Source organism: Lathamus discolor, chromosome Z (assembly GCF_037157495.1).
Source record: "Lathamus discolor isolate bLatDis1 chromosome Z, bLatDis1.hap1, whole genome shotgun sequence".
Lineage (NCBI taxonomy): Eukaryota > Metazoa > Chordata > Aves > Psittaciformes > Psittacidae > Lathamus > Lathamus discolor.
In genome coordinates this window covers 2,751,603-2,766,181 of record NC_088909.1, presented here as the reverse complement: position 1 = coordinate 2,766,181, position 14,579 = coordinate 2,751,603, and the positions used below count along the sequence as shown (strand labels likewise).

Sequence of the window (14,579 nt, the reverse complement as noted above, 5' to 3'; positions counted from 1 at the left end):
ACTCTTGTCCATTTCCATCCCCTGCCCAAACCTCCCTTTGCACATCTAAACATACCAGTCAAAACTCTAACTTTTTCCCGGAGGTTTTCCTAATCAAAAATACATTTAAGAAATGCAACTCACTCCGAGCATTTGGTCTGCACCTGAATATGTGCACTACCCTTTCCCTGGGCATCCCAGCAATGTCCCTGTCTGGCTCCCCAGTAATGTGCTCTTGTTTTTTTGGGGGGAACAGTATGAAGTTTTACTGAAAGGGGCTATCTGCAGGAGAGGGGTTTGATTTGCAGGTGAAGCTCATCACCAAAGGACATCAGACTTAGTCAGTGCTTCTCTCCAGTTGTTTCAGACTGCTGACAGGAAGAGATGGTGAAGCTGTTTATCACTGTCTGTAGGGTACATACACCTTTCTTTCATTCAGAGATGCCAGTTGGCAAAAAGTACTCACTCTGGTGATACTACCTTGAAAAAATAGTCCCTAAACACAAGATCAGATTAAAATATTCACATCTGAATGACAGGAGTAGCCTTAGATGTCTTCTGTTTTAAAACTGTAGCTTCCCCTGCAGGTTCCTTGCACAAATGATGAGCCTTTCTCCTTTGTCACCAGGAGCTGCCTGTGAACAAAGGGGAAACTGCTCACTCCTGCATCCTTAATGCACCTGAAATTCCATGAAATAAAGGCAGCTTGTGAGATCTGCCAGAGTGCACAACCTGATCTAGAGCAGCCCCATTAACAAAAGCCCAAACACATACGCCACAAAGCATGACAGCCTCCTTTTTCCTTGCCATAAAACCTCACTATTTGACAAGTGTTTTTGATTGAAGGTGTAAGGTTATGGTTTCAATCAAAAAGAACTATATCTTCCCATCTTTGAAAGAGGGTTATGGCTTGTACTCAAAGTTTGGCTATTACCGATTACTTTTTTTCCCCTATTCCATTTTTCCTTTTTAAAATGAAAAGAACACAACTGCATCTCCTGGAAAGTTGTTGCGGGCTGTAGGAACCGTGACCTGGTCAGGTCTTGAGAGGGTGGGGAATGAAAACCCCTGCTGTGCCCTGAGGGACACAAACAGCACCAGTTCCAAGGGGCTGGTGACTGCAATGAATTTCTCTTTTAAAACAGAGAAGTTCAACAAACTTTCAGAAGTAAAGATGGGATAGGCTGTGTTTGAGAAACCTGCAACGCCTCATGGCAGCCCCTGGCTAAGCTCTCAGGTAACATTGTAGGCATGCTTCTTGCCTGACAGGCACAAAAGCAATTTTATGGAACAATGGCTCACACCCAACAGAGGAAAGAACTCAAGTATGTTTTCCACGCATATGTTTCCTTGCTATGTCACAGGCAAAGAATATGATTGTATTCAGACTTCACAGGCTGCCAAATTCCTCTTCAAAATCACAAGTACAAGACCTCTCTTGACCTCCGACCCTTCCAACAAGAGCACTGAGGATGTTTGCTGTCAGATCTCAGCGCCTGTACCCAACAGCTGACAGCACTCCTCTGTGCTCATAAAGATCCCAGATCTTTAACCCGAATCTATGCTTGCAAAAGCATTCACAGAAACAGAACCCTGGGAGAAGGAGGGCTTCCACATCACCACAGCCTCGCTCAAGCAGGGACTACAAAGATGCAGCGTACTCTTGCATGTTTTTCCAGTATAAATAATGCATTCTCCCCTACCCAGGCTACAGTTCTCAGGCTTTTATCTCCCCTATTGCCATATGTTGTGGCAGAGATCCCTGCTAACCCCCTGACGTTTTCACCTGTCCCCAGACTCCGCTGTATGGCAACATGCCACATGTCAGGAAATCCCACCTCTGCTCACTCCACCCGCACACAGCACAAAGCTCTGGTGCTCCCCCACCTCATGGAGCAGGAGCAAAGATGAATCAGTTCTGTTTATAAAATATTTCTGTAGAAAACTCCACACAAACAAATCTGGCATCGCTTCAGACAGGATGCAAGGGTCAGAGCTCATAACGAACCTGTCAATTAGCTTGCCCTGCAAGATGGCAGGTAAAAGGTCGATGCCGTCAATCTGTCTGTCACTGGGAGGCTGCAGTCCCGCCAGGGAGAGGCTGGTGGTGAACAGATCCATCACATTGCCCAGCTGATGACTGACCTGAAAAAAAAAACAGAGACACATTTGCAACACAACCTTCAGGAAAAGCCAAAGCGAAAGAGGCTGGTTTCCACCAAAACACAAGGCTTGCTTCCTGAGCCTCCTCTGCTGAACATCTTTTGAGGATATCTCCCTTTACAGCACTGCAGTCACCAGCAAACCCCCTATTAAAATAATAAAGGAAAGGAGATTATCCACATTTTTCCTCTTACAAGGGAGCATTTGCATTGATTACTATTTTCCCTTTCTTTCTTTTCACTTTTTACAGGAGCATGTTTTAACAGAGTTCAACTTAAATGTAGCAAATTCCATCTCATTTGTAGATTGAAAAAATCGGCACTTAAACCAAGAAAAAGTCCTTGATTTGTTCCCTCTTCAGGTCACCTCTGGAGTCCAGAATACTCTGAGAGAGTTCCCAGAAAGCATAGGGATAGATGGATAATAACAAAAAGAGCCCGATGACTTCATCTGCAAACCATTTCCAACAATTCAAGAACTGTAAAGTTGTGGTATTTTTAGAATATATTTTAATAAGGGAGAAAAACATCTGGGTTTGGCTCCAATGGAGATGTGCAAGCTTTTTTTCCTCCCCTTGTTTGGTTTTTTTTTTCCCCTTCCCCTTAATTGGAAGCCATATTCATCTCTCTGGTCTTAATTATTTATATCTTAAAAACCTAAAAATTCTGTTCCGATTCCTTCTGAATCCTTGCTCCCACCCTTCTTGTGGCATGCTACGGTTATCTGTTGTAGGATGTTTAATTAGCCGGTGACACACCAAATTAAAGCAGACACATTCAAATCAAGAGCAAAGCTGTTTTGCACCAGGATGCACCAGCACAAGACGCAACACGAGAAGAGCCTTTTCAGCTTTAGCACTTGTTCAGAAACAAGAAGCCATCTGATACAAGCCTACATCTGTAAGTACAGAAGCACGTTCTGACTGAAATCCAAGTTGTAGCAGCAGCCTTGCGAATGTCAGTGTGAACATTACCATACTGGGACTATCAAAGACTTTTTATCTCTGAATCCTCTTTCTAGTCACAAACAGACCCCCAGCCTGTCAGCTGACACTAATTATTTAAATACGACAACAAATGATAACATGATAAATTAATTTTTATGAGATGCTAGCTCTAGAGAGAGAAAACTAAAGGGAAAAAGCTATTTTTGCTGGGACATTAAGCCTTTTATTGAGAGGCTGGGATGGAAAAAAGTGAACACAAAGGAGGAATTAACAAGTTGGGTTTTCTTTTAAAAAAGAAACTGGAGAAAGCAATATACAAGAGACTAATTACGAGTTTAACATTACAATATCCCATTCCTTGATTACAGTAATTTCAAATTTTAATGGCTCCCATTCATCAAAAGGTGTTGGCAGGAACACATAATATTAAGGCTGCATGCAAGAATACTTCAGCTCTAAAAGCACAAGAGGAAACCTGACCTTGCCCAGGAAAGCAGTTGGATCAGTTGACCAAGGTCCAGGAGGTCTCAGACATTTGAAGTTAAACCTTATTTGTGGACACTGATGCAGCTGGCAGCCTGAAAGAGGCTGTGCTCAGCCTGTTCTTGGAGGCAGCAACAGATAGACATGAGCTCACAAATCTCCCCCAGAAAGGAGATGTATAGGTGAATTTCTGTCTCTGCATTGAGAAGAGGATGGGAATCTTCTGATACACTGCTGTGAAGAAGGAAACAACTAAGGCATCCAAAGGGTAACCCTGCTTCTTGCTGGGGCTGTTTGGCAAATGTGGACCACTGGGAAGAAGCAAAGGTGGATGTGTCACCTATGGGATTAGTTGTGGGACAGTGCTATATGTTCCTTGGACCATTCTCTTGCATCGGCTCTTCTCTTGTTCCTGGGTGTGCACTCAGAAAGGACATACTAAAAACCAGTGTCCCAAACCATCAGCTTATTCCTTACAGAGCAGGATAGCTTCATCAGCCATGGGCATGGGGAATGCTGTATTCCCTCTGAAGTCAGAGGGGATTACAAGTGCTCAGCATCTCAGGAAAGATGCTCAGTCCCTCGTAGGCTCATCTGCCAGCTAATTCACCCAGAACATGCCTTAGGAGAGCTGTGGGGTCAGCAGAACACCATATGCAGAGCTGGAAATCTAATAAAGAGGAGATCTGGCACATGCCTGCTCCCTGACAACTGCTACGTCAGGAGCAGGCGAGCAAACAGAGATTTTTTTGTAATTAGACCTCTCACATTTATAAGGCAAGTCCAAAAGGCACTTTTCTTGTTATCACTCCATTCCCTCGCCTCAATCTTTTGATAACAGGCAGCAAGAGGCAATCGCTGACCCGAGACTCGTGCCTCTAATATCACCCAATTTATACACTGCACTGTGACAATCCTGTGGGGCCACCATGGTCTTCTTGTACTGGCCCTTATTAACCATAACCAGATGTAGATGACTCTCTTTAATCATCCAATTACGTTTCTGGTCTCAGACAACATTTTTCCATGAAGCAGAAAAAACTTCTTAAGGAAATTAAATGCCCATGCCACAGCCACTTGGATTTATCTGTGCTCTGCAGCACCATATTGAAGAAGGGGAGGGGAAAAAAAAAAAAAAAAAAAGGTTAATATTTATATAAAACTTTGAAGTATTTTTCAGAGAAAAATAAAAAAAAAATTACCATTTTCTCCTGTCAACAGTGCTCTTTCATTCTAGTTGCCTTCCCATTTTTTTTTTTAAGAAAAGAAAAAGAAAAATCCAGAGAGGGCAACAGCCCAGAGAAAATAAATAATATATAAAAAAGAGTGAGATCAGATATTGCTCGTATCAGTGAGAAACAGCTGGTATTACACACGGAAGAACGGATTTTCCCCCCCCTCCTTCCTTTCCCTCCTTTTTAATAAACTCTCAGTATACACATAACGTCTTTAAGAAAATGAAATCCTTTTGCTGTGGGCCACGTCGCTAGAAGAAATAGTCACCGCCGCTGTTATCAGTGCTTCCAAGCTTTAACTCTGAATCAAAGGCGACAATTAATAAAGTCGCCCCCGCCAGGAATGGAAAGGAGGAGAGCTAAATATTTGAAACTGGGTGAACAAATGTCAGGGTGTTTTTAAATAAAATCCTTTTACAGTTATCACAGCGAGCAGACCTGATATCCCTGTCTAATTCAATTTCAATTTGCGCCCCATGGGAGATAGTGAAGAAAAGGTTGCAATGCTGTCTTTGGGTTGATATGTTCTTTTCTCCTTCAGGAAGCAGGCACGAGAGAGGAAGGGGAGGAGGGTGAGGGAAGAGAGGAGGAGGATTCAAATACCAACAGAATATGATGGGGTTTTTTTTCCAGCTGGATCCTTCCAGAAGGCAGATGTGATGTGGGGAATTTTGAAATGCTGATTTGTTGTGAACTCACCTGGAAAACATAGCTGAGGAGGAAACTGCAGAAAGGCTGTTTGTGTGTGAATAAATATTCCTGACGGGGGACCAGAATTTACTGAATGTTGATGCCAAGAGCAACACGCACTCCTGAGGCATCCCTCTCCTCCAAAAAACCTGCAAATCTGCCAACTGCACCAATTATCCCAACCTCTATCGATATCCTGTCAAGTGTTCACAATCCTGCCACCTAACTTCTTTGTCTAAATAAAAAGCTACTCCCTTATTTAAGCAGACAAATGTACTCTTTAATAGAAACAAAAAACTTCAACCCTATATATCAATGAGATTATTAATAAACTGCCAGATCCCATCAGCAGAATAAGCCTCCCACCCAATAACTGGATTTCAGTGGCCAGAGACAGAAGCCTTCTTTTTCTGGCTGCAGCTGTGCCAGCTGAAATGGTCGCTGGCCCTCTGCCTGCTCTCAAAAGGTCCATGGATGAAAAAGAACAACCACTGCACTGGGAGCAACCACAGCACAGGAAGGAGGAGTTGACCCTTCAGCTTTGTGCTTGGCACTCCTGAGAAGCTTTCTGCTTCCACCTAGGTTCAGGGCTCCCAAGCCTTTCTCTCCTTCAAGTCTTTTGACAAGAAAGAGCATTGAGAGACTCTGAAGCAGGTTTACCCACATTTTACAGCTACTTTGGCTACTCAGGCCTTAGGCTGACTGGTTTAAACTTGCAGTCAGGAAGATGCTGAAGCTGCAGACTGTGTAAGACACAGGAAAAAAAGCCAAAAATGAACTAGCAGACACACATTTCTTCACTTACTATGTCAGTGAAAGAGGCAATTATGAAGCAGTAACTACAAACACCCTACAGACCAACACAGTGTGCGCTATATTACACAGAAGCATTGCCAAACGTCTCACCTGTGGTCAGTGCTGCTGTGTGTACCAGCGCTGGAGCCTCGATGGCAAGAATACAAAGCAGAAAAGACATATAAGTAGCTATCATGTATTTACTTATTAGTAGCATCATACGGGATCTATCTTGGAGCCAAGCAGCACATCCTGTGGACAGAGTTCTGAACAGGCTTCTCAAGGTACCTCAGTGGAGCCCAAGAGGGCATCTGGGAGCATAACACCTGCACATGCAGACGTTTGGCAGGCAGTATTGTGAACTGGAGCCCAGGGTAGGATAGATTTAAAGTTAGCTTGTGCTTAAGTGCCAAGGATGATGATACCAGTGGTGGAGTGGGGACTTTTGGGTGCATACCTGTCCTGATAAACCTGAAGCGCACTCTCCAGCTCGTTGAGCATGCATGGGCTCACGATAGCACAGAGTAGGACAGTCCACCCACCTATGCAAACACATTTACTCTACACAGAAATGACTGTTCACAGGAATTAAAACAGCAGCTCCAACTGTGGCCTCAAGCAGGAAGCCAAGCATCACACCAGGCTACCGAGAACATTTTGCACCACATAAAGCTTCACCACTGTGCTACATGCAAAAGACTACCTGGGAGAGGGGTACCAGCCAGTTACAGTTCAAAACCAGAAAACAGAAAATAAGAAAAATTATTTCTTTACACATGTTCTTCATTATCCTCAGAGTTACTACAATGGAAAGAATTTTTAAATTTGGTATTTACTTGTCTCCATTTATAATGCATGTTTACTTTTAGCACATTATTTAGTTTGGACAAGGAAAACAAAACAGTCAGCTTCAGTTTCATGTTCTCATATGCTAGCCCAAGGCTGTTGTACTTGGCTTCCAAAGGCTTTATGGAAATGTTTAAATTTAAACAAAAAGATTGTTTTCATTTCAAATTAAAAAAAGAATAAAACATCCCTGGTAGGTTTTGTGAACCCTTTAAAAATTATGAAACCAAACTACCCTCCTGCCCTCAGATGTAGATCTAAGCTATCTGATGGCTTCCTCCTAAATGGAAGTGATAAATTATTATTATCCTGACTTAATTAAACCACTGAAAAGGAATGCAACTTAGAAAAATGTTTTATTTATTAATAGTTTGCAGTCTTAAGCACAGTGCCCAGCTAATGAAGTATCACTTTCTTCAGGGATGAGAGATGCTCACAAAGGGGAGGGAATCTGTATTATTTACTGTGAACCCTGCCTGCAGAAGAATTGATTGCATCCTTCTTTAATGAGAACTGGGACAAGAGAGGCTGGTAGTGCCACTGGAGGATTATTCTGAAGTGATCATATCTAAATTTGCGTACAGGCAGGCAAGAGCAGTAGTCTGGTATCTAGACCTCTATGAGTGGAACTTTTATCAAACACTAAAGCAAGAGCTGAGTATCAAAGCACTCGACACTTAAGGGCACAGACAGTGTGTGCAGGCAACACGCTCCTGCTCTGCACTGGGGGACACATTAGCAACGTGTCTTTATACAAGTTGTTCAAACACATAACCCACTAAAAATACTGTGGTTGAAAAGAGTAAAGGGTTTAAACAGATCATGAAGACAAACAGACCAGACCAATTGGTGCTCACAGATGTTGATCACGGACACTCTAGCTGCAAATCAGCAATAATGAACATGAATGGCATCATTCTCTGGGGGAGGCATTCAGGTCCTTATTTAGACAAGTGTCTGGACCGACACATCGGGCATGTTAAAAGCCTGAACCCAAGCCCACTGAACCCAGCAAGAACCACCCCATTCACTTCAGTTCACTTAAGACTGATCTGAATTGTTAGAAGCGGATACTCACCCCTCCTGCAGGTATATGTCCAGGCCACCAAGCAATAGCTGGCTCTCTCATGCCGCCTTCAAAGGTGGTTTGTTTGCCACACAGAAAACGACCATTGCTTCCTCCTAAAGAGAAAAAAGAAGCCATAAGCCCCACAATAAGCCAACATCATATTTCAGAGGGACACTCTAAACCAGGAAACTTCTAGGCTAGTTTTAAATGAATCTTCATTTCTGCTTGAATGCTTCTTCAAACAACAGGTCCGGAGTTGTTGTTTTGGTTTGGCTCTTTTTTTAAATATCAGTTTGTGATGAAATTCTAGGAGCGTCTTCAGCACAGGGACAAAGTGACAGTTAAACACAACTTGCTATCAACCAAACAAAGGTAAAAAACAAAAGCCAAACAAACAGAAAATAGTTCACTGGCATGTCCCTGCCCTTTAAGGATGTTAACTGCTGTTTGGAACTAAAGGAAATCTGACACTTTCAGGCAAAACAGTATTTCTTTTTTCATTATCCATGTAAAGGACTAGAGCAGTATTAGATGCAGATACAAGAGAGAGAAAAATAATTGTGCATTCCCTGAACGTTCATTCTCAGTGATAGCAACTGTTTTGCAGGAATGGTTGGGTTTTTAACCCAACCTTGTAGCTAAGCTTGCTGAGGAACAAACAGGAAGGGCTTGCAACTGACTCCAGGTCACACCAAGTCAAACACAGTGGTTCAGCTGAAATCATAACTGAGGATACTCCCTGCTCTGTGGTCCAATAACCACAAGACAGCTTGCCTCCAAACAGAAGAGAGTGGGTCATAAAATCAATATGCAATGACTCTGAGAGAAACAATCATTTAAACAAAGAAGACTTGTGAATAACAAAAATAGAATCATAGAATCATAGGTTAGGGTTGGAAAGGACTTTAAGATCATCTAGTTCTAGACCCCCTGCCATGGGCAGAGACAACTCACACTAAACCATGACACCAAAGGCTTTGTCCAACCTGGTCTTGAACACTGCCAGGGATGGAGCATTCACAACTTCCTTCGGCAACCCATTCCAACGCCTCACCACCCTTACAGTAAATAACTTCTTCTTTATATCCAATCTAAACTTCCCCTGTTTAAGTTTGAACCCGTTATCACTTGTCCTATCACTACAGTCCCTGGAGTCCCTCCCCAGCATCCTTACAGGCCTGTTATAGTTTTTCTTCTTGATACTTTTCATGTGAGCTGAAGGAGGGACTCTCCAACTCTCTGTAATTACTCAGAAAACTGAAACAGGCATTTGGCAGATGGAGAGTAAGAACCCTGCGAAGTTATTGTGCCTGGTCCTAAATAAATTGAAGAATATTCACCCCCTGACAGTGTGACACAAAGTGGAAGTGCACACATGTGAACAGCCACATTGAGTTAGGCCAAAAGTACATTTAGCCAAGGTTACCTCCTGCAACAGTGACCAGAAGTAATGAACATAACCTAACCCTAAACATAAACGTTCTGCGTTTCGAGACTTCTCCTAACTGCATAAAGGAAAACCCCAAGTACAGGTCTGTTTTCCTGCAGACACAGAGACTTTAACCTTGATTTCACAGCCCCAGCCCAGGCTTGTTCATCTGAGACTCACCTTGTTTAGGAGCTGAAATGAGAGCAGCCCCATTATCAGAGGTGAAAAATACAAAAGTGTTCTCACTGATACCCAGCTTCTGAAGATGTTTTAGGATTTTTCCAACACTATCATCAATTTCTCGCACAGCATCCCCATATCTAAGTCAAAAACGGATGCAAAACATTACAGGCAGGAAAAGAGGAAAGGTGTCACACAGCATAATACACTGCAATCAGCCACAATGCTTCTAGGCGATCTAATTGATGCCTCTGCTGCAGAAATAGTTCTCTTATGCAGCAGGTACTGTAATAAAGTTTCCCACTGCAAACCCCATGTCTCTTACCTCCAGAGAGCAGCCTTTCTTGGGTATTAAGAGTTAGAATTCGTTTAGATGTGAGCCACTCTTGGACAGAGACCAGTGACTGATACAAATTTACCTATGAAACTCTCAAATACAGGCAAAGCCACTTTGCCACAGACTTGAAGCTAATAACATACTTTTGCTTATGGATGCTGGTTTGTAACTGCACTCTCAGAAGCAAGGCCCCCAATATCTAAACAGCTTTTTGCCTCCTGTAAATTGCATTTTTCATGCCTGCTTTTCTACTTGCTGGCCTGATTTACAGGCTTTTAAAACAGGCACTAATCATACAAAAGCCTTCCAAAAATCATCTGTGCCACATACAGCACTTCATTACTCACAAAACTGGCAAAGGAGCTTAGACTCCCCCTTCTCCCCCATTTTAGTCACATGATCTTCATTTCAGATGATAGCAAAATTATTAAAGAACAATCCAAGCACAGTCCTCACTAATCTATTTCAGCATACACATACACTTTAGAGATATTATCTACGTAGTTGGATCAACATTGCTAAGGTTTTCTGTTTCTGCAGCGTGAAGTATTAATTTAAAAAAACCCAACAAAACCAACACCCACAAACCCAAGACTTACAGTCCTCTCTGACTACTCCCCAGGAACTGTTTGGAGGCATAAACAGGAGCATGGGTAGCATCAATTGCCCAGTATAAAAAGAATGGCTGCTGGCTGGCCTGCTGTTTGCTAATAAAATCGAGAGCTTCCTGTAAACAGCAATAAAAATGAATTTAATGGAATCATCCTCTGCCATCTAAATCTCTCCAAAAAAAGCAGCATAAAGTCACTGTAGCGTAAAAACTAGTGTTAAAATAGACAGTACCTGCAGGTAGATCTGAGTCAAATTGGCTTCACCCGTCTTCAGATCAATTTTGAAATCTTCATAGTATCTTACGATAAAAAGAATCAGAGAGAAAAAAAATTAATCCTAAGGAATATACAACATAAACAGGCTTTTTCTCCCTTGCCACAAAAGTAGGTGACAAACAGATCACGTGATACTCAGCAAACTCTCTTCAGATATCAAAAAGAGTAGCACCATATTTTTTTCTTTATGGGGGAAAGAAAAGAAACAGCTAGATCTGAGTTAAGGATCACTGCAAGTTTTGGACAAACCTGAGCTACCAACTTTCACTGTTAAGCTGTTAGAATAGGGGCAGAATGTTAGAATAAATGCTTACAGATCTCATGCTGTTACTCCTTCAGTAGAGAGCTGTTTGAAATGTGAATAAGATTTTTAGAAGTACAGAACAACTTCCAGGGAGATGGAGCAATCCTGGAATCAGACCTTGGGCTGCTTGGAAAATGTTATGTTAGAAGTATCTTTAGACACCAATTAAGCAAAGAAGGGCAGGGGGCAGTCCTCAAGAGAACACCAACAGAAATAAGATGATACACAAGACTCAAATGGAATGGACAAGAATGGCACAACTGCAGACTTGGAGCACAGAATTGTGTTATGCAAACAGACAGAAGTTTATTACAAACACGAAGAGAAGGAATAAAGAGGTCTTTCAGTACAGACTGGAACCAGCTTCCAAGAGAAGCAGTGGAATGACATCATCACAGGAAGCCATTAGGGTGCAATGGGATAAGCAAACATCTCTTGGAGGGAGGCACTCTAGAGCAGTCACATCCCTAGATGGTCCGTGTGCATCTTGTAGGTTGGCCTTGTTACTTAGGGCTATTAAAGATCTGGATGAAACCTTCAGGTTAGGAAGGTGGACAATCATACAAGAGAATGACCGTTTCACATATCCATTTTCTTATACCCTTTCTATACACATTCACTACCAGCAGTCATCACAGAGTATAACAGATTAAACAGGTCTTGGGCCTGACCCAGAAGGGCTGTTCACGTGTTTCATGTCTGCTTACAAGCACCTTTTCTGCACTGGTTTATTGCTGAACTGCAGGATATTCAGGGTGCTCTGCAGTAAGTATGCCAGATCACATATGAGGCAGGATATTCCCAACACTTGACATGCTATAAAGCCCTCTGCATGGGGTGAAATACCTGTAGATCACTGCCCATCCAACTGAGTCTGTAACTGATTCTGAAGCAGCTGCTGGCTTTACCAAACCCTTTTCACTGAAATGGGTTTGCTACGGTAGCACTTATCTTCCAGCACTGTAATGTCAGCAGGGGAAGCAAAGAAAATAACATTACCAGGCAAGTAGCTGAATTACCTGCCAATCATTTCCCAGTCTCTATACAGAGGGATATTGGGGAGAGCTCTGTTATCAAAAGGTCCAAAATGGCAATTTGGGGATCCAAACCATTCATCAAACCCATGCTTCAGGGGGTGGAATTGTGGCCGGTGACCCAGATGCCTAGGAACAAAAGAAACAGATGAGTTAAAATTCTGCAGTAAAAAAGCAAATAATCATCTCATCAGAACGGCATGCAAGAAAACAATCTTTGTCTAATAAGAAAAAAACCTAAGCATTTCAATCAAATAAATGCAGAGCATTTTCTTGATCATTCTCATACTTGTTGCAAGTGTGTCTGTGCAGACTCACTCCGGTGTTCACATATATCCCATTTTAGCCTACTATCTGATCTTTGTTTTCCACTGTTTCCTTCTACTGGTGTCTTCTTTCATGCCATCTTGATGAGCTGCACTGATGGACAACACCACCCAAAGCCGTTGCAAAGACACACATAATGTTTTATTTAGGGATTCTGATCGATGAGAAGTCACTTTCATACCACTAAGCTGTAAAAACACAGGGCAAAGCTCATGACATGTATCACTATACCTGCATCCCCTTTATGGAGTATTCAGGATGCCAAAATGGTACAAAGAGACCTGAATGTAAATAAGAACGAGTTCTTTATTTGCACATGTGAACATAAAACACGTTTAGCTACTGCTGATGACAGCTCTGTTCTACTACACAGCTTGAAAATTCTCCATCCTTAACTTCAAGATGCAGCTCCTCTCTAATCTCCAACTTTAATGCTGGAAATTCTAAATTTCCTTCATTTATACCATCTTGAGGACACAGAACATCCATCCTCTCTCAGTCTCTAAGGGAGATCTTTGTAGCTTAATGTCTATTTAATCATTCCAGCTTCCACTCACGAGCCTGCATTTGCAACCAGTCCATTTTATGCCATCACTTTCTGCACACTTTCTGAACATAAGGGTAATAAAATGCATTACCTGAAGTAAAACAATCCATGGTGTTATTCTGAGCTATTCCAAAATAAGTTATAACAGAAAATAATCATAATTCCAGCTATGATAATTTGGTAATGTAACTAAACCTGCAAGTCTGACCTGCAGGATTCTGTTCTTTCCTCATTTATATATATGATGATACAAAACTATTCCTCACTGTTTCTACAACAGGGGACACGAAAAATATTTTATTCTAAGAAAGTCCTAAGAGAACTTACAGAGGGAGAAACTTGAAAAAGGCATTAAATAATTTCTGAGATGCAGATTATTCTCTCCCTCTCACAACACAAAAAAAGAGATTTAATGAAACGCAACAAATTAAAAAACAGTCATGGGAAATACTTGACTTGCAAACATATAACTAAACTATGGAACTTGCTGCCACAGGACACCCTCACAAGTTTTTAGGAGAGATGTTGAAATGATATAGAAATCTAGTGCTGGAGAACTCAGATTTTTTTAAAAGCCCTAAAATTCTGTGTTTGAGACCCTAATTTAACTACTGTATTTTGCCTTTTTTCCTTTTTTAACCCCTTTCTAGGAAGCGCAAGCAGAGATGGCTGCTGTATAGGACCACTCCCTAGCCCTGCCCAGGGTAACAGGTCTTGGGTGCACAACAATAGTGCACTGCAAGTTCGTATTTAGACTGCTTATTCCTAACACCTGCAGGTTCTTCCAGATTTGCTCTTTTCCAAATAACTGCCTGGAACCAATCTGTATTTGCATTGTTTATTTCTTTTCCCTGAGTGTATGAATTTACATTTATTAGCACTGAACTGCATCTTATTGCGTTCAGCCCACTGATCCGATTCTTCACGGCCACTCTGCTGTTTGGATTTGTAGTTAATAAATAATTCACTGTCTCAGGTTAGTTTGCTTGCTTCCCTATTCCTGCAGCACTGGTGAATCCGGCCACAATTCAGACTCCCTCTTCTCTAGCTAGTTAACAAACATGTTAGAGAAATTGTACCCTATTACTTTCCTTAACAGTGTCCCCCCAGTACTTCTCCTGTCTGAACTCTCTTCATTAACGATTACTCTGTCAACTCCTCTGGTGACTATGTACTTTGGAAGTTGCTACTTAGGCATTTATGTGTTACAGCACTCTCCCAAACTGAATCAACTGGTCAGAAATCCCCAGACCCCATGGGATTCCATTACAGCCCACAAGCACGTCTGAAATTCTGATCTTACAAATGAATCAGTTTCAACTATTACA

The 14,579-nt window shown here is 41.9% G+C and overlaps 1 protein-coding gene across 2 annotated transcripts in view; it reads right to left on the bottom strand.

The window, feature by feature from the left end:
* The window catches only part of GALNS (galactosamine (N-acetyl)-6-sulfatase), a 48,129-nt gene that overhangs the window by 26,526 nt on the left and 7,024 nt on the right, over window positions 1–14,579 (bottom strand). For both annotated transcript variants that reach the window (XM_065661675.1, XM_065661676.1), the window contains exons 5-10: window positions 12,363–12,506; window positions 10,996–11,062; window positions 10,752–10,879; window positions 9,816–9,955; window positions 8,216–8,319; window positions 1,988–2,124 (exon numbers count right to left, since the gene is read on the bottom strand). In XM_065661675.1, the coding sequence (XP_065517747.1) occupies window positions 1,988–2,124; window positions 8,216–8,319; window positions 9,816–9,955; window positions 10,752–10,879; window positions 10,996–11,062; window positions 12,363–12,506 (720 nt within the window). The remainder of the gene's footprint in view (window positions 1–1,987; window positions 2,125–8,215; window positions 8,320–9,815; window positions 9,956–10,751; window positions 10,880–10,995; window positions 11,063–12,362; window positions 12,507–14,579) is intronic.